This window comes from Elephas maximus, chromosome 20, assembly GCF_024166365.1.
Source record: "Elephas maximus indicus isolate mEleMax1 chromosome 20, mEleMax1 primary haplotype, whole genome shotgun sequence".
Classification (NCBI taxonomy): domain Eukaryota; kingdom Metazoa; phylum Chordata; class Mammalia; order Proboscidea; family Elephantidae; genus Elephas; species Elephas maximus.
Window position 1 is genome coordinate 12,550,881 of NC_064838.1, and position 20,488 is coordinate 12,571,368.

The 20,488-nt window shown below is 43.5% G+C and overlaps 1 protein-coding gene across 7 annotated transcripts in view; it reads right to left on the reverse strand.

Moving 5' to 3' along the window:
- The window catches only part of TMEM176A (transmembrane protein 176A), a 177,940-nt gene extending 157,681 nt beyond the window's left edge, over positions 1-20,259 (reverse strand). The window contains exons 1-8 of one of the 7 annotated variants that reach the window (XR_007514461.1): positions 20,175-20,259; positions 19,967-20,042; positions 19,160-19,368; positions 18,690-18,800; positions 17,714-17,770; positions 17,348-17,566; positions 16,754-16,882; positions 6,867-6,986 (exon numbers count right to left, since the gene is read on the reverse strand). Coding sequence is in view for 6 of the 7 variants with exons in the window: in XM_049863019.1 (XP_049718976.1) it covers positions 16,312-16,452; positions 16,754-16,882; positions 17,348-17,566; positions 17,714-17,770; positions 18,690-18,800; positions 19,160-19,363 (861 nt within the window). In the remaining variant the exon portion in view is untranslated. The other 6 variants (XM_049863023.1, XM_049863019.1, XM_049863025.1 and 3 more) reach the window with 6 other exon arrangements.
- Positions 20,260-20,488: the final 229 nt, after the last annotated feature.

Here is a 20,488-nt window from a genome sequence, read left to right on the forward strand (position 1 = left end):
AATGGACTGGTATTGGCCATTCTGAATTGGGCAATCACATGGTCTACTATGCCGGGAATGACAAATTGAAGAGAAATGGTGTTGCGTTCATTGTCAAAAAGAACATTTCAAGATCTACCCTATAGTACAATGTTGTCACTGATAGGACAATATCCATATACCTACAGGGAAGCCCAAATTTAGGTACTAACCACTAATGCTAAAGACGAAGAAATGAAAGATTTTTACCAACCTCTGCAGTCTGAAATTGATCAAACATGCAAGTAAGATGCATTGATAATTACTGGTGATTGGAATGCAAAAGTTGGATACAAAGAAGAAGGATCAGCAGTTGGAAAATATGGCCTTGGTGATAAAAATGATGCTGAAGATAGCATGTTAGAATTTTACAAGACCCATGACTTATTCATCACAAATACATTTTTCAACAACATAAACTGTGACTATTTTTTTTTCATATACATGTGAATCTTGCCAGATGGAATGTACAGGAATCAAATCCACTTCATCTGTGGGAAGAGATGATGAAGAAGTTCAATATCATCAATCAGAACAAAGCCAGGGGCTGACTGTGGAACAGACCAACAATTGTTCATACTCAAGTTTAAGTTGAAGATGAAGAAAATTAAAACAAGCCCACAAAAGCCAAAGTACAACCTTGAATATATCTCACCTGAATTTGGAGACCATCTCAAGAATACATTTGACACACTGAACGCTAATGACCAAAGACCAGACGAGTTGTGGGATGACATCTAGGATAGCATACATAAAGAAAGCAAGAGATCATTGACAAGAAAGGAAAGAAAGAAAAAAGACCAAAAGGGATGTCAGAAAAGGCTCTTAAACTTGCTCTTGAATGTAAAGCAGCTAAAGCAAATGGAAGAAATGATGAAGTAAAAGAGCTGAATGGAGGATTTTAAAGAGCAGTTCAAGAAGACAAAGTAAGGTATTATAATGAAATGTGAAAAGACCTAGAATTAGAAAATCAAAAGGGAAGAACTCATTTGCCACTTTTTAAGTTGAAAGAACTGAAGAAAAATATTCAAGCCTCAAGTTGCAATATTGATGGATTCTATAGGCAAATATTGAACAAAACAAGAAGCATCAAAAGAAGAAGGAAGGAATACACAGAGTCACTGTACCAAAAAGAATCGGTCAATGTCCAACCATTTCAGGAAGTAGCATATGATCGAGAACCAATGGTATTGAAGGAAGAAGTCCAAGCTGCACTGAATGCATTGGCAAAAAACAAGGCTCCACGAATTGAGGGAACACCAATTGAGATGTTTCAACAAACAGATGCAACACTGTAAGCACTCACCCGTCTAAACTGAGAAATTTGGAAGACAGCTACCTGACCAACCTACTGGAAGAGATTCATATTTGTGCTCATTCAAAAGAAAAATGATCCAACAAAATGTGGAAATTATCAAACAGCATAGTAATCTCACATGCCAGTAAAGTTTTGCTGAAGATAATTCAAAAATGGTTGTAGGAGTAGATTCACAGGGAACTGCCAGAAATTCAAGCCAGATTCAGAAGAGAATGTAGAAAGAGGGATATCATTGCTGATGTCAAATGGATCTTGGCTGAAAGCTGAGACTATCAGAAAGATGCTTACTCGTATTTTATTGACTATGCAAACACATTCGACTGTGTAGGTCATAAGAAATTATGGATAACATTGTGAAGAATGGGAATTCCAGAACACTGAATTGTGCTCATGAGGAACCTGTACATAGACCAAGTAGAGGCAGTTGTTCCAACACAAAAAGAGGATACTGTGTGGTTTAAAGTCAGGGAAGGTGTGTGTCAGGGTTGTATCCTTTCCCTATATCATGCAATGTTTATGCTAAGCAAATAATCCAAGATGCTGGACTATATGAAGAAGAACAGGGCATTAGGATTAGGGGAAGCCTTATTAACAACCTGCAAAATGCAGATGACACAACCTTGCTTGCTGAGAGGGAAGATGATTTGAAGCACTGTATGTATTTGAAGCACTGTATGTATGAAGCCTTTAGTATGGATTGTACCTCCATATAAAGAAAACAAAAATCCTCACAACTGGACCAATAAGCAATATTATGATAGAGAAAATACTGAAGTTGTCAGGGATTTCATTTTACTTGGGTCCACAATCCATGCCCATGAAAGCAGCAGTCAAGAAATCAAATGACATATTGCATTGGACAAATCTGCTGCAAAAGGCTTCTTTAAAGTATTAAAAAGTAATGTCGTTTTGAGGACTAGGGTGCACCTGACCCAAGCCATGGTATTTTCAGTTGCCTCATATGCATGCGAAAGCTGAACAATGAATAAAGAAGAACGAAAAAGAGTTGATACCTTTGAATTATTGTGCTGGTGAAGAATAACAAATATACCGTGGACTGCCAGAAGAAAAGAACATGTCTGTCTTGGAAGAAGTAAGCTGGAATGCTCCTTAGAAGCAAAGATGGTGAGACTTCATCTCACATATTTTGGACCAGTCCCTAGAGAAGGACATCATGCTTGGTAAAGCAGAAAGTCAGTGAAAAAGAGGAAGACGCTCAATGAGATGGATTGACACAGTGGCTGCAACAATGGGCTCAAACATTGCAAAGGATGGTGCAGAAGTGGGCAGTGTTTCCTTCTGTTGTGCATAGAATTGACTGAGCCAGAACGGACTGGATGATACTTAACAACAATTTCAATTTGTTGAGTTTTGTTTTATGACTCGGATATGGTCTTTCCTGGTGAATGTTCCACGAGCATTTGGAAAGAATGTGTATTCTGCTGTGGTTGTGGAGTGTTCTATAAAGACTATTAGATCCAGATGTTGATGGTTTGGGTCGGTTCTTCTATATCCTTGTTGATTTTCTGTGTACCGGTTCTATTGCTGAGGAAGGAGCATTGAAGTATCCAATTATAATTGTGGATTTGTCTATTTTTCCTTTCGGCTCTATGCATCTTTGTTTTATGTATTTTGAAGCTCCAATGTCAGGTGCATACACATTTCATATTGTTATGTCTTCTTGGTAAATTGACCTTTTATCATTGTATAATGTCTCTGTTTAGCCATGGTAATTTTCTTTGCTCTGAAATCTACTTTAGGTGATAATAAAGGCACTCCAGCTTTCTTTTGTTAGTCTTTGCATGACATCTCTTTTCCCATCTTTTTATATGCAAACTACCTATATAATTTTATTTGAAGTGAGTTTCTTGTAGACAACACATAGTTGGGTCACTTTTGTTTTCATTTTTATGTGGTAAAATATGGACAACATAAATTTTACCTTTTTAACCATTTAACAATTCAGTGACATTAATTACATTCAAAATTTTGTGCAACCATCACCGTATCTATTTCCACAACTTTTCGTCATTCCAAACAGAAACTCTGTACCTATTAAGCTATAACTCCCCATTCTTCCCTCCATCAAACCCCTGGTCATTTCTATTTTACTTTCTGTCTATGACTTTGCCGGTAATAGATATCTTATACAAGTGGAATCATACACTATTTGTCCTTTTGTGTTCGGCTTATCTCACTTAGCATAATATTTTCAAGGTACATCAATGTTATAACATGTATTAGAACTCGATTTCTTTATAGAAACCGAACCGAACCCATTGCTGTTGAGTTGATTCCGACTCATAGCGACCCTGTAGGACAGAGTAGAACCACCCCATAGGGTTTCCAAGGAGTAGCTGGTGGATTTAACTGCTGACCTTTTGGTTAGCAGTCATAGCTCTTAACCACTGCCCCACCAGGGCACCTTTTCTGTATATAGCTGAATAATATTTCAGTGCGTGTATATACCACATTTTATTTATCTGTTTGTCTGTTGGACACTTGGGTTGGTTCCAACTTTTGGCTATTGTGAATAATGCTGTTACGGTCATCAGAGTACAAGTATCTCTTTGATTCCCTACCGGCAACTCTTTTGGGTAAAACCTAGGAATGGAATTGCTGTGTCAAATGGTAATACAATGTTTAACTTTTTGAGGAACCACCAAACTGTTTTCCACAGCAGCTGTACCATTTTACTTTCCTGCTAGCAATGGGCAAAAGTTCCAATTTCTCCACATTCTCGTCAACACCTGTTAATTTACTTCTTTTTTTAAATAATAGCCATCCTAGTGGGTGTGAAGTAGTATATCATTGTGGTTTTGACTTGTATTTCCCTAATGACTAATGATTTTAAGTACCTTTTCACGTGTTTATTGGCCATTTGTATATCTACTTTGTAGAACTATCTATGCAAATCCTTTGTCCATTTTTTGATTTTTTTCTTTTTTTTTAGTTTTAAGAATTCTTCATATATTCTGGAAGTTAATTCCTTATCAGATATATGATTTGCAAGTATCTTTTTTTCCATTCTGAAAGTTGTCTTTTCATTCTCTCGATAGCATACTTTGATGCACAAAAGTTTAAATTTTGATGACATCCAAGTTATCCGTTTTTCTATTATTGCCTGTGCTTTTGGTGTCCTATCGAAGGATCCATTGCCACATCCAAAGTCATGAAGCTTTTCTACTGTTTTCTTCCAGGAGCTTTATAGCTTCAGCTTTTAGATTTGGATCTTTGGTCCATTTTGAGTTGATTTTTGTACAAAGTGTAAGGTAAGGGTCCAACTTTATTCTTTTGCGTGTGGATATCCAGTTTTCCCGGCACCATTTGTTAAAGTGACTTTTCTTTCCCCATTGAATAGTCTTGGCACCATTGTTGAAAATCAATTGACCACAGATGTACGGGTTGATTTCTCGGCTGTCTGTTCTAGTCCATTTGTCTTTATCTTCATGCCAATACCACATTTTTTGATTGTTGCCCTCTAGTCGCGTAGGCTTTTTATTTTTCTTCATTCTTTTTCTTTCTGCTTCTCAAACTTGATAATTTCCATTGTCTTATCTTCAAGTTCACTTTTTTTTCTCTTCTGCCAGCTTGAATTTGCCTTTTAACTCCTGTAGGGAATTCTTTACTTCAGTTATTGTATGTTTTAGTTGCAGAATTTCTATATGGCTCTTTTTAATAATTTCTATCTCTTTGCTATTCTTATTTTGTTCATACATTGTTTTCTTGATTTCCTTTGGTTCTTTGTCTACATTTTCCTTTAGCTATGTAAGCATATTTAAGACAGTTGTTTTAAATTCTTTGTCTAGAAGGTCAATGTGTAGGCTTCTCCAGGGATGGGCTTTGCCCTTTTATTTTGTTTCTTTGAATGAGTGATATGGGTCATCCTCTCCTATTTCTTTGTATGTCTTGTGATTTTTTTTTTCTAAACAAGCCTGTTGAATATTATAATATGGTAACTTAGGGAATCAGATTCTTACTTTTCCCCAGGTTTGCTGGTTTTTTTTTTTTTGTAATCATTGAAGACTGGAATATTCTGTTGGTTTAGTGACTTTTCCAAACTATTTGCAAAGACTATATTTCTTGTCATGTGTGGTTGCTGAAGTCTGTTCCTTTACTGTGTTCAGGTAGTGTTTTGACAGAGATTTCCTTGAATTCTAGGAGCTAAAAAATACTTCTAAAACCGAAAGCCAAAGCCACAACAAAATAGCAACAACACCTCTCTCCCAGTCTTTCCAAATGATTCTGTTCTGGGACACTCCTTCAATAGTTAGCCAGGTTTTCCCTGGGCCTATAATTCTGCCCAAGGTGAAAGCTCAGGGATTTTTCAGATACGTTTTGAGCATGTGTCTTGCCCTAGGTATGTGTGCCTTTCTAAATTCTCCAATATACATGGGTGCTTTTGATTGCCCTAATTTACCAAACAAAAGAAAAGAAAACAAAAAACTCTATCACCAGCTTTTAATCATAGGCTTTAAGCAGCCTATTGTAATCCCAATTGTACTCTTTTGCCCCAGACAGCTATGGGATGATTGGTTGCCTTACATTGTTTTCAAGCAATGTCTGATGCTTTTCTACCCGAGTGAGTTCTGAAGTTAGTGAAAAAGAAACGAGCATCTTGGGTTAGTCCTTTAGGTAATCACAAAACAGGTTAGATGAGGCAAACTCAATAATATGGGAATAAGGTCTACTCTGACACCACATAAACCAGAGATCATGGTTTTACTCTGGGAAAGCGGTCAATCATCTTTAGGCCAGCCACTGTCCTGGGGAAGGGATGAGGCACAGCCAAGTAAAAAAGATACAACACTTTCCTGTTGCTTTTAAATTGCCTTTTTCTTGATTAATCATTTGCTTGGTTGCTGTAAACCTTTGACTACTTTGCAGCATTTGGACAAAATTGGTTCTGGCAGTTTCTTTCCCCCCACCCCCCATTTCTGTGGAGGGATGGGAGTATTGTCATCTTGCTGACAATACTCCTGCGTCACTTAAAAAAAAAAATCCATTCCAACAATTTGCCTTTTAATTGTTGTGTTCAGGCAACTTATACTTAATGTAATTATTTATATGCTTTAATTAGTTCTACCATTTTATTATTTGTTTTCTGTTTCTTCTGTTTAATACTCTGTTTCCCTTCTCTGTCTTCTTTTTGACTATTTGAACATTTTTTAGTATTCTGCTTTAATTTACCCCCACTTGTCTGTCAGTTTGTCGTACTGTGGGGGCTTGTGTGTTGCTGTGATGCTGGAAGCTATGCCACTGGTATTCAGATACCAGCAGGGTCACCCATGGAAGGCAGGCTTCAGCTGAGCTTCCAGACTAAGACAGACTAGGAAGAAGGACCCAGCAGTCTACTTCTGAAAAGCATTAGCCAGTGAAAACCTTATGAATAGCGGTGGAACATTGTCTGATACAGTGCTTGAAGATGAGCTCCCCAGGTTGGAAAGCACTCAAAAGATGACTGGGGAAGAGCTGCCTCCTCAAAGTAGAGTCGACCTTAATGACATGGATGGAGTAAAGCTTTCGGGACCTTCATTTGCTGATGTGGCACGACTCAAAATGCGAAGAAACAGCTGATGGCTCAGGACCGGGCAGTGTTTTGTTCTGTTGCGCATAGGGTCTCTATGAGTCGGAACTGACTCGACGGCACCTAACAACGACAACAACAACATTTTAATTTATACACTGTGGTTTTTGCTATATCTCTTGAAAAAGTTCTTTTAGTGGTTGTTCTAGGAATTACAATGTACATATTTAACTTTTCACAGTCTATTTAGAATCTGTATTTTACTACTTCCAGTAGGATGTAGAAACCTTACCAATATCTAGGTCCTTTTAGCTTCCCCCACTTACAGCTGTCTCATATATTACATCTACATTCATTGAAAAGCCAGTTAATGTTTTTTACACTTGTTTTTAACTGCCAAACGTATTTTAAAAAACTCAAGAGAAGTATAATAAATGCCCAGATTTTTACCATCATCTTACTCTTCCTTCGTTTCTGATGAAAGATATTTTCACTGAACATAGAATTCTGGATTGGCAGTTCTTTTCTTTCAGCACTTAAAAAATGTGCTACTTCCTCTGACTTCCATGGTTTCTGAGGAGAAATTTGCAGTAATTGTATCATTTTTCTTCTATAGGTAATGTGTCATTTTTGTGTGGCTGTTTTCATATTTTTTCTTTGTCTTCAGTTAATAGCAGTTTGATTACGATGTGTCCAGGCTTACATTTCTTTAGGTTTATCATGTTTAGTGTTCCTCAACCTTCTTGAGTCTGTAGGTTTATGTTTTTTGCCAAATTTGGGAAGTTTTTGTATATTGTTTCTTCACACACTAACAAAAGACATGTGGGTAATTGTTCTGAATATCTTTCTCTTTCATCTCCAGATATATTTTCCACCTATCTCTATTACGCCCCAAAACACTATTTTATATGGATCACATCATTGGGCTGTCAGGTCCTACGACTTCCTATTGAATTTGACCAATAGGAAACACCAGTAGCAGATCAGAGAGAGGTAGTTTGAACATTTATTCCCCAAAATCCCTCTCTGCAGGTTTGTAAGGCTGGCTGTGTCTCTCTAGAGAAGGTGACAGCTCAAATCAAACAGCCATTTCCATCAGCTTTTTCTGTCTCCGTGTTTTGATAATCGCTCCCTTTACTCATCCTTTAGTCCTAGGGATAATGACACCCTCCTTTGTCATTACCCCTGTCACTTGTAGTTTCCTACACTTTACTAATATCTTTGTAAATAGTCCCTTTATTAAATTATTCCCATATTACTCAATTTGAGAGTGCTATCTGTTTTCTGCATGGACCCTGACAGATAGAGTGTTTTTCTTGGGGCCATGGTTAACCCTACTCTGATTGTCATGCCCACTATTGCTGAGGACCCCTTCAGCAGGTAGCTGTCTTCCATTGGCCTTTCAGGGTCTCAAACCTATGATCCTTTGTCCAGATCAGGCATCCTGTTCCATGGTGTGAGAGCCACCTAGGAAGCAGTCCAAGTCTTGCCCTCTGCTAAGTAGCCGTCAGTAGTGGCTGGAGCCATCAGGATGGCTTCCTGGAGAAAGTCAGGGTTTGCTATGAGACTTGGCAAGAGGATTGGCAGAGAAGAGGGAACTTCACATCGAGAGGGTGCTTGCATCTCTTTTTGGCACTGCAAAACCTGAAGGGCTTATTTCCCTTTTAGAATATACATATATAATTTTTTTTGAGATACATATGTAACTTTTTCAGATGATTAGGACTAAGGCCCACAAACTCAAATCTAGTAGGGAACAGACACTGAACCCAAGAAAGTTCCAAGTCCAAGGAAGTGTGCACTTTTCATTTCTCTTCTCTTGTAGAAGATAATAATCAAAACAACTATAAACTTTGTAGTTTTTTATGTTTTAGGAACAGTTGTCAGAAATCACTTTATTAAAAGTTATCTTCTGCAGCTGGTGAGGCTGTTTGTCTTCACTATTATACTTTGAAATTTTATTTCTCTGAAGAAAATGGACCTAAGAACAAAGATCCATTTGCTTATACTGCCAATTATTTTTATGTTACAAAAAAAAAAAAAAAAGTTAACCGATAACAATTAGTGAACTAGTGTTAACTAGTTTATTAATTATATCAGACACACACACAAACTTAAGGATATATTATGTATATCACAACACATTCTTTGGAAGAACTGAGTAGTAAGCACAAAGCTAGGTATGTCAGGAAAGGACAACACTGCCACTACTAAATGGTTACAAGTTTCCTGTCAGTTATAAGAACAGTTTCTGGGGGAAGTCAGTGGGCAAGGTTGTGAACAAGCCTTGGGGGAAGTAGGGCTTACTGTATTTGAGGCATCTGGCAGGGCTGTGTGTCAGGGACTGGGTGTTCATGGGATATGGTCAGTGGAGCACCATGGCTTACCACGAGCTCACTGGAATAAAATAGATCAAAACAGAACATCCCTGTGGGATAACATGTGTGTCCTCAGTTTATCCAGGCAATAGGATATGGAGGGATGTTGTAAGGTGATGACTCACCTGTTATTAAGCAATTTGGCCTTTGCTCTTGGTTCTTGAGAACGGGACCACAGTTGGCTAATGAGTGGGGGCTGACCAGACCAAGAGGGATCACTTGGGTGCACAATGTTGACTAAACCTCAGGAGGCCATGTGGGGAGGCAGATGAGAGCCCTGAACCCTAAGGCTGAAATGAGCTTCCTGGTTGTTGACCATGATCCAGAGAGGGTAGCTCATCCTTCTTTGGTATTTGGAAGCTCTGAGCTAGGGCCGATCCCAAGCCTCGCGTACGGGTCTCTTTGGTTGTTGTTGGATTTTTTTTTTTTTTTTGCAATAAATCTGTAGACTGAAGTGTAGTATACTCTGTGAGATTCCGTGAATTATCAAACCTACAGGGGCAGTGAGAGCCAGCAGGGAATGGCATCTGCCTACTTGGTAGTCTGAAAGAAGGTGTCCTTCTAAATTGTGAGTTCTTACTCAGCTCTGAGTGGCTAGAGTCAGAGAGGGAGAGAGTGATGAGAATACAGAAGTGAGAAGGCAAGGACTGGATCCATCCCCACATTTTGGGGATTGGATTCGTGCTGATGCTTAACATGCAGTTAGTGATGATGGTGGGATTTATCTGCTTTACGTCTTATGTAGTGCCAACATGCCTGTTGATGAAACAATTCAAGTAAAAATAAGAATCTGGCCATTTCTTGCTTTGGTTTGATGCTAGTTAATCACAGTCTAATTTTTCTTTCCAAACTCTCATTTTAAAAATATTTCCCAAAACAATGCCTTTTTTTTTTTTTTCCTTTCTTTTTTATTAGATCCATAACTAGCATCAAGTTGTGCTGCTCCAGTTTCTGCTCTGGGAGATAATCTTTCTTTAAATCACTGGACTTTATCCACAATTTGCTGCCTGGACAAGGTTAACTCATTCTTTTTGAGGTGAGAATGTATTAATTAGAATTATATCTGGCCATAAATGAGAGAATATGCAAAATAACCCACATAAACATCCAGGCAGGCAGCCCAGGTCTGGAGCATTGTGCCATGGGTTACATTTTTTCTATCCTGTTGGTCTTCAATGAAGAGGATCTGTTCCCAAATCACCTCATGGACCAAAATGGTGTGTTCTAGGTCCAGCTATCACGTATGCATTCCAAGCATCAGGAAAGAGATCATAGACGGCAAGGTACCTGTCTTAGTTTCTTTGTGGTGCTATAACAGAAATACCACAAGTGGGTGATTTTAAAGAACAGAAGTTTATTTTCTCACTGTTCAGGAGGCTAGAGGTCTGAATTCAGGGTACAGGCTTGTTATGGATTGAATTGTGTCCCCCTCCAAATATCTGTCAACTTTGCTAGGCCATGATTCCCAGTATTGTGTGATTGTGCACCATTTTGTCATCTGATGTGATTTTCCTATGTGTTGTAAATCCTACCTTTATGATGTTAATGAAGTGGGATTAGTGGCAGCTATGTTAATGAGGCAGGAATCTTTCAGGATATAAAAGAGAAAGTGAGCAGAGAGACAGGGGGACCTCATACCACCAAGAAACAAGAGCCAGAAGAACAGCATGTCCTTTGGACCCCGGTCCCTATGCTGAGAAGCTCCTTAACCGGGAAAGATTGATGACAAGGACATTCTCCCATAGCCAACAGAGCAATAAAGCCTTCCCCTGGAGCTGGCACCCTGAATTTGGACTTCTGGGCTCCTAGACTGTGAGGATAAATTTCTCTTTGTCAAAGCCATCAACTTGTGGCATTTCTGTTGTAGCTGCACTAGAAAACTAAGACAAAATTTGCTACCAAAAGTGGGGTGCTGCTCTAACATATACCTAAAATGTCAAAGCAGTTGCCTCGAAGAGACTGTGAGTAGAATTATGGAAGTTCGACAATTCTGGTGAGGACTCAAGATGAAGTGAAGAGAGCAGACGGCAAGAAGCAGCAGCAGAGAAACAGCAGCAGCAGAGCCAGAAGACCAGCAAGAGACTGCACTGGAGCCAACCCACGGAGCCAGAGAGCTGAGTGCCTTTGCATAGGAGGCTCTCTGGTAGAGTGGGGTGCCCCTAGGCAATTATCAGTAGAGCTAAAGAGCTTTGGAACACTTGCCCCAGCAGGGCAGACACTGGCCTGGCCCAAGGGACCAAGGGGTCGAGAGGCCAAGGAACCAGGAAACGGAAGCTGAAGAGACAAGGAACACAGGAAGCAGAGCTGCCTCAGTCTCAAAGGGTGGAGTTGTCACTCGATTAGGAGAATGGAGCCACCCAATTTCAAGGGAGCAGAGTTGCCATTCCAGTGGATGTCCACTCAGGGCTGAGGGACCTTCACTCAGAATCCAGAGATTGTGGCCAATACTGAGTCTGGAGGGCAGGGCCATGGTGTAAATGGTCTCAAAGAACAGAGGATTATTTTCAAGCCTTGAGGACTAATGTAATGTGTTCTGCTGAATTGCTTGGTGCCTGTTACCCCTTCTTTCCCTCCAATTTCTCCCATTTGTAATGGAAATGTCCGGCTTGTTCCTGTTCCACCATTGTACTTTGGAAGCAGATAACTTGTATTCTTGATTTCACAGATGAAGAGAAATTTTGGGATTTTTGACTCGGAGGTGATTTAAGACTTGTTATGATATGATGGGGTGAATGTGTTTTACATGTGCCAGGGACATAAATTTTGGGGGACCAAAGAGTGGAATGTCATGGATTAAATTGTGTCCGCCCAAAATATCTGTCAACTTAGCTAGGACATGATTCCCAGTATTGTGTGATTGTCCACCATTTTGTCATCTGATATGATTTTCCTATGTGTTGTAAATCCTACCTCTATGATGTTAGTGAGGTAGGATTTGTGGCACTTATGCTAATGAGGCAGAACTCAATCTACAAGATTAGTTTTTGTCTTAAGTCAATCTCTTTTGAGATATAAAAAAGAGAAATGAGCAGAGAGAAAGGGACCCCATACAACCAAGAAACAAGAACAGAAGAATAGTGAGTCCTCTGGATCCAGGGTCCCTGCACTAAGAAGCTTCTCAACAGAGGAAGGCTGATGACAAAGGCCTTCCCCCACAGCCTACAGAGTGTGATGTTTAAGGTGTGTGTTAACTAGGCTGGGCCATGATTCTTAGTGGTTTGGCAGTCATATGATGTTGTGATCACTTCCATGATGAGATCTGATATAATTTGATCACTTCCATGACGGGATCTGCTATGAGTAGCCAATCATTTGAAAGGGAGTTTCCTTGGCCATGTGGCCTCCCTTGAATATAAGCACATATTCTGGCAAGGCTCATGGGCTTTTACTTGCTCTGGATCCTGCAGCTGGTTCCTGTTCCTCTGACTTCTAGTTCTTGGGACTTGAGTTAGCAGCTTACCTTCAGTCTTGCCTGCCATTCTTAGGATTCGTGGATCTTTGCAGCCTGTAAACAAAAGCCATGCTCTCTGACCTTCCAGTCTTGGGTTCACCAACCCTTGTGGCTACATGAATCAAGAGAAGTCTCTATCCTGACCCACAGACTTGGGACATTCCAGCCTCTACACCTGTGTGAGCCATTCCATTGATAGAAATCTCTCTCTATATGTATTTATACACTTCACTGGTTTTGCTTCTCTAGAGAACTCAGCCTAAGACAGAGAAAGCCTTCCCCTGGCTTTCTAGCCTCCTAAACTGTGACAGAATAAATTTCTCTTTGTTAAAGCCATCCACTTGTGGATTTCTGTTATAATAGCACCAAATAACTAAGACGAGGCTCTAGGGGAAGGCTCTCTCTGTGTTGGCTCTGAGGGATGACACTTGTTTCAGCTTCTTTAGCCCTGGTATTCCTCAGTTTCTTGGTTTTTTGGAGATCTCCACATGGCATCTATCTTTCCCGCATTTATGCTTGTATTTGCTCATCTGTGTGCCTAATCTGAAGTTTTTATACCTCAAAAGTGATTAAGTTTAAGACACACTCTACACTGACATGGCCTTACTAACATAACAAAGAAAATCCTATTCCCAAATGGGATTACATCCACAGGTATAAGGGTTAGGATTTCAACACATATTTTTGGGGAACACAATTCAATCCATGACAGAGTCTAAGCTCTCTCATAAAGGGTGATTCCAGAAGGTGCATACAAGACTTTCTCTTAAGTCCCACTGCCCAGAATTAAATCATTTGGTTAGATCTTCCTGCAAAGGAGGCTGGGACATCTACTCCCTATTCTGAGAAGCTATGTGCTCAGTTAATACCCAGGGAATCTATTATAAGGAATGAAAGAAGAATAAAAAGTGCCAAAGGGTGCCTCATTGTTGGCTTTATGCACTGTCGGAAGATTATATCTTTTGTGGCATTTGCATAGTTCAGTTGCACTGATGACTGATATAATTTGGCTTTTCTAATACCAGTTCTAGAGTTTTCAGGGGGGTATACTATCCCTGGAAAACCCTGGTGGTATAGTGGTTAAGAGCTACGTCTGCTAATCAAGAGATTGGCAGTTTGAATCTACCAGGCACTCCTTGGAAACCCTACGGTGCAGTTCTACTGTGTCCTATAGGGTTGCTCTGAGTCGGGATTGACTTGACGGCAACAGATTTGGTTAATGCGTTTACTATCCCCTTTTGGGGACTGTGTTCTAGTTCCTTTGATGTAAGGGAGAGAGAGGACTTGGGGATTGGTTAGTACCTTTTGTTCTCCCCAATTTTTGTCATCAGTAATCACATTGTTTAGCTGATTCCTATGCAAGGTTGCCAATTTTTAGACAATTTTTTTTTTATCTTTCAATCTATTTTACAAAGGAACAATCTGTTTCTCAGGAAGTTTATGTAACTGATCCAAGGTCAAGTAGCCAATAAGTGGAGTGCTGAGATTTGCACTTGGGCATATAATTAGAATTATATTACTAATATAATTTAATGTATAGTCATCATCTAATTTTTTTGCTTTCTATTTGTTTCAGTTTTTAAATGTTTCTTTTTATCTCCTCTTCTTTTGCATTGATTGAATTTTTTCTAATTTCACATTTGTCCCCACAATGAAATTGTATTTCTATTCTTTTAGTTACTACCTTTGAATTTTTAATAAAACATTTAGCCTAAATATTTAAATTAAGCCCTGATGGTGCAGTGGCTATGTGTTCAGCTGTTAATCAAAAAAGTAGGTGGTTTGATTCCACCACTCACTCCTTAGAAACCCTATGGGGAAGTTCTGCTCTGTTCTATAGGGTCACTATAAGTCAACTGGACAGCAATGGGTTTGTTTGGTTGGTTGGTTTTTTCAGTCTAAATATTTAAATTGTTAGTTGAATAAATACAGGAATGAATGAAAGTCTAAATTTAATCATCTTTACTCCTTTTTTCAAACAATACAATGATCTTATATATCTTAGGCTAGGTTCTCTAGAGAAGCAAAACGAGTAAAGTGTATAAATACATAGAGAAGCAAAACCAGTAAAGTGTATAAATATATATAGAGAGATTTATATCAAGGAAATGGCTCATGTGGTTATAGAGGCTGGAACGTCCCCAGATAGTGGGTCAGGCTGGAGGTTTCTCTTGATTCACATAGCCACAGGGCGTGGTGAACCCAAGATCAGCAGGTCAGACAGCAGGGCTCTTGCTCACAGCCTGGGAAGGCTGACGAATCCCAAGATTGGCAGGCAAGACTGAATGTAAGCTGCTAGCTCAAGTCCCAAGAACTGGAGGTCAGGGGAACAGGAGCCAGATGCAAGATCCAGAGTGAGTAAAAGCCCACAAGCCTTGCCAGAATGTCCACTTATATTCTTTGCAGGCCATGCCCCAAGGAAACTCCCTTTCAACTGACTGGCTGCTCAAAGCAGATCCCATCATGGAGGTGATCACAATACATCAAATCTCATCATGGAAGTGATGACATCATCATTCGACTGCCAAATTACATCATAACTCTCAAACCACTGAGAATCATGGCCCAGCCAAGTTGACACACAACATTAATGATCACATTATAACTCGTTAACTCTAATCATTCCTTGCCAGGAGGGGAGTGATATAATATTGTCATTTTTTTAGTTAATGTCATTCGACTGCTTGTAAGAGATTCTCTTTGTTATCTGAAGTTTTACTTTGATTTGTTTAGATGAGGATTTCTTTTTATTTAGCCTGCTTTGTTTTTGTTGTGCTTCTTGTCTCTGAGAATTCTTGTGTTTTATTAATTCATAAAACTTCTCAGCCATTAGTAAGGTCTTTGAATATCACTTTTCTCTTGTTCTCTCTATTTCTTCTTTGAGTTCTGTCTAGATATATCCGAGACCTTCTCCAACTTACCTCTCTATTTTCCATCTCCTTTTACTGTCTGAACTGTGTTCCAGTCGATGTCTTCAGATCTATTTTCTCGTTTACTACCTTTCTCTGCAGCTATGTCTAGTCTCTTTATTGAGGTTTTTATTCTAATTACTATAATTTTCACTTATAGAAGTTCTCTTTGGAATTTAAAAAATATGCCTGATCTTTTTAATGTTTTCTTATTCATGCCATTGTTAGTTGCTGTTGAGCCAGCTCCGACTCATGGCAACTCATGGTGACCCCTAAAGTGATTTCATCTTGGTGGTATGTTATCTATTTCCTAGTACCTCCAACAAAATAACAAATCTAATTCTCAGTTGCCAAGCATTCTCCCTGTAGAACACAAATGGCAGAGAGTGGGGCTCACTGGCTCAGGTCTCTCTGAACTTGGGGCCTGGGCATTTAGATCTACAATCCCAGGGTCAGCCTCAAAGTGAACCTAGTTTCAGGGCCGGCAGCTTAAGGACCCAGGTAGGAGTTGGGGAGCCATGGAAGGCACATCTTAGGTTTGCTGTTGGCTCATTCCCCAATGCATCCCCCAGCCAAGGGAACTTCCCTGGAATAACCAAGCAAGAAACTGGGAACAAGACCATGAGAGAGTTTATTATCCAATTACTGCTCAAGAGGGGATACAAAGCCAGCTAGCAGGATGGTGAAGGTGGGTAAGAAAAGGGCTGGAGTCAGGATGGTGGCTGGGTGTGGGGGAAGGATAACGGTTGGGTCAGATGCAGGGACCAGTGCTCAGGCACAAGCAGGGCTGCATTCCATCCCCAGCAGTTCTTTCTGCTCCCTTTCCTAAGGGGGAGAGTGGCGAGATGACCCTGATGGGGAGGGAAAGGGCAATTCCTCTCCCTCAGGGCGGCTTGGCTCTGGAGCCAGCCAGAGCCCATCAGCCTCATGGCACCTGATGTGGACTGCCCCAAAGCCCTGGCAGGGATCTGCACTTTCCAGGGCCACCTGGTGCAAGGCAGGATCTGTCCGGGCTGGGCCACTGCTGGGGAAGGCACAGTGCCAGGTGAGACTCACTATACCAGGCCCTTTCCATCCCTTCATTCACAACTCCTGTGCCCTCTGGACAGCCACACCACCCCAAACACACACAGACACACTTTCTGCACTTACCTCCTCAGGTAGGAGTCTTCTGCAGCAGCGCAGACACAGAGAGGCCAAGGTAGCCAGAGGGGCTAGAGATGCCACCAGCAGCAGAACCCAGACACTCAGGAGCATGGCCTTGAGGCCTGTGAACAGGGCCTGGGGACAGAGGACAAAGCCATGGGCATAGAGCGCCTGTTGCCATCCCTGCTCTGTCCTTGCTCCACACGGACACATGCAGGCTCCACCCCTTAGTCCCACATCTGTAGCTTCTGGGGAGAGCTAGGATGGGAGCCCTAGTGGGGTCAACACGGCCCTGTACCACCCCCATTTGTCAGCGCCGGGCTGGCTGTGACCGGGCTCTCTGACAACCTCCAGGACCTGTGAGGATCCAGGGGAGCAGGAATTCCACATGAGCACTTCTTCTTAAAAAAAACTTCTTCCCAGCCTTTGAACGCTTGCAGCGTTTATTAGTATCTTAAGGTGTGTCTTTCCCGCTGGTCTGTAAGGCCCCAGCAGCAGGAACTGTTCCTGTTCATGCTGCGTCTCTGGTCCCAGCCACCCAACCAGGTGCTGAGTGGGTAGCAAACATCGTTGGTGGAGAGCCCCCTCCGGCCCACTCACCCTCAGCATGTCCATGTAGGAGACACACAGGTGCTGCCTTCTGGCTTCCTCGGGACTCAGTGTGCTGGGCGGTGGGGTAGGCCAGCTCCGCCGGGAGGAAGTGTCACAGACATAGGCCCCATTGTAGAAGTGGCTCCAGTAGAAGCCATCAGCCCCAATTTTAATGGCAGCAACAGCGGTGGAAAAAGCTGTCAGCGCAAGCAGGGTCCTCAGAAAGCCCTGTGGGGAGAGACGGAAGCCGTGGTGGCAAGTTCACAGTCTCTTCTAGAGCCCAGCCTGGGGAGGTGGAGGCTGGGCCATGTGGAGCAGGCATGACGGGGCAGGAGGCTTGGGGTGACCCCAGCCTGAGGGCCTTCCTGAACTCACCCAGCAGACGCCACCCCGTTTCTCACGAAGGAAGGCAGCAGCTCCAGCCAGCACAGCCTGGGGAGAAATTGAAGCGGGAACACAGGGGGAGCGCAGGAAGGGCAACATCCCTCATGCCCCTTCTCTTCCCTCTGTGACTGCCCTAACAGCTAGCTGCCCAGCAGACCCCTCCCTAGCATGGGGCCTGGGTGAGCTCCCAAGGCTGCAGGACACTGCTGCGGTGACATCTAACCGTGCATGTGGTCACTGCCACCTCAAGGCCCCCTTCCACACCATCTTGCTTTCAAGTAGCATCATGTTTTCTGTAAGTTCAAGGGTGGGGGTCTTGTGGATGGAACAAGACCACCTGGATGTAGCAGCCAGGTCCCCAGAGACTACCTTCCCCCACCAAGGGCTACTCAGCACCCACCTGTCTGTCAGGGCTGCTCTCCCGCCCCTGTAATGAAGGCCTGAGAAGTAGAGGCAAAAGCCAGTCCACTTGGGATCAAACAGGACCCCTTGCCTCCTCTCCTGCCACTTCCTGGGTCACACCCTCTGTCTGGTGGTCCCTTCCTCCCAGGCAAGGTCTGAGGGAATCTCAGGTGAAACGGGCCTGTGAGCCAGGGTGGGAGCTGCAGGAGCTGGTTCTGGAGACCCCCCATGCGGCAAAATTGTCTCCCGGGAAAGGCGGGAGATGAGGTGGTGTTAGCTGTGGACGGTGGGGGCGGCAATGTGGCGGGAAAGCACTGGGAGGGATCGGAGGGCTGGCTGCCAGCTGGACAAGGCTTCACCCCCCTCCCGGGCTATTTCTCATCTGCAGAGAGGGGGATGGGCCTAATGACGTCAGGTCTTTGTGATCGCTAACATTCCACAACACAGTTTTGATGGGGATGGTGATGAAGGTGATGGGAATGACAGCAGCGTCTTTACTGCCTCTGATAGGTCCTCACCTGCCCCTCCTCCAGCCCCCGTCAGCCTTCCTTCCTGCTCCACTCACCACTGCCGCTGTCCAGATGGCAGCCCCTGAGCCCACCAGGTAGGAGGGTTCGAAGATGTAGAGAAATCCTCCCAGGACTCCACTCAAGACGCCCAGCACGATCTGCGTCACCTGAAAGAGAGAGAGCCAGTTCCCAGAGTGTGTGGGTGCAGGGTCAGCCTCTGCCCCAAATCTCAGGGCAGCTTGAGGTCCTTACACTCGGGGCATTAATGGTTAAAACCCCCAGACAAGCACGCGTGCCAATGCGTGCCAGCCCACCCTGAGCCTGGTGGAGGGAGGGTACGGGGCTGCACCCAGTGGGGCTGTGAAAAGACACTGCCCCACCCCCACATCACTTTGGCTTACAGCTGACCAGACCCACAGCTTTGATTGAGAAGGTCAGCAAGTGAGAAAAAGCCAGAACAGAGAGTCGACATGCTGCGTGCTGCTAATTGGAGCGAAAGTACCACGTGGAAACTGGCCATACTCACCCAGGATGCCACCAGCAGCCGGCTGCTACCTGGGGCCTGGGAGGCGGTGCCCTTGGGCTGGGCCCAGGACTGCAGCTGGAAGCCCGTGGCCTGCAGGAGCTTGGCCAGAGCAGACTCCTGGTGGATGTGCACGTCGATGTGGGTGGGCTCGGGTACCACAGGGGCCAGCTTACCGCCCTCTGCAGTCCCTGCACAAGTGGACATGCTGTCTGAGAGGAGGAAGGAGCATCAGTGAGGACAAGGTGGCACAGAACAGTTTACATTTTCAAAGATTTTTTTGGCATTGGGAGGACAGGCAGTGGGGGGGGGGGGCGCTGAGACATTGCAGTGGGCCCTGGTCACCAAGCTGCAACCTCCTCTCTCTCAAGGGTGTCAGTATGGGGGTAGCCTGTCTCTAAACCTGCTGCACCTTCCCCATTGCCCCATCTGCTGTGGTCCTCCACATTCACCCTCCACAGCCTTGGGGGTCTGGTCCAGCCAGTGCTCCATGCTCCTAGCCGCCTCGCCCCTCTACTAGCATACAGGGTGTATGACCACTGCCCGCCCAAGGCCCTCCTCTCTGCCTCCCTCCTTGGGAGCCCTCAGGTTGGAGGACAGACCCCCATGTCCCCGATGCCTGATGAGTCTTCTATTGTAGCAGCTACCCCACAGGGGGGCTCCAGGGCCCTCCTCAGCCTCCCTCTTCACCAAGGGCTACTCAGCACCTACCTGTCCTTCCAAACCGCTCTCCTGCCCCCGGTAACCAAGACCTTAGTTGGGGGTGGAGATAAAGGCCAGGCCATCTTGGCATCAAACAGGACCTCTTACCTCCTCTCCTGCCACCTCCCTGGAGTCACACCCTCTGTCTGGTGGTCCCTTCCTCCCAGGGAAGGTCTGAGGGAAGCTGGGGGTAGAGAGGGCCTGTGAGGCAGGGTGGGGGCTTTGAGGGCTAGTCTTGGAGACTCCTCTGGAGGGAGTCCTGTGCTAGAAAGTCTCCCAGGAAAGGAGCCAACTGGGCTGGGGAGCCCTGCTTTACCTGTTCTCCTCTGGACCCTGGTGCACAGTGCATGGAGCTAGGGCTGCTAGGAGCCTGCGCTGGAACCAGACAGAAGGAGAAGTTGGCTGAGATTCAGGAAGGGAAGCAGGAGGGAGGGGAATAATAAACTTTAGCGTTACAATTTCCCAGCAGATGGCAGGGGCAAAGGGGCCTCTCTGGGGTTTTCCAATCGCTAGTGGATCAGTGGGGCCCTGGTGGCACAGTGGTTAAGAACTCAGCTGCTAGGCAAGAGGTCGCCAGTTTGAATCCACCAGCTGTTCCAAGGAAACCCTATGGGACAGCTCTTCTCTGTC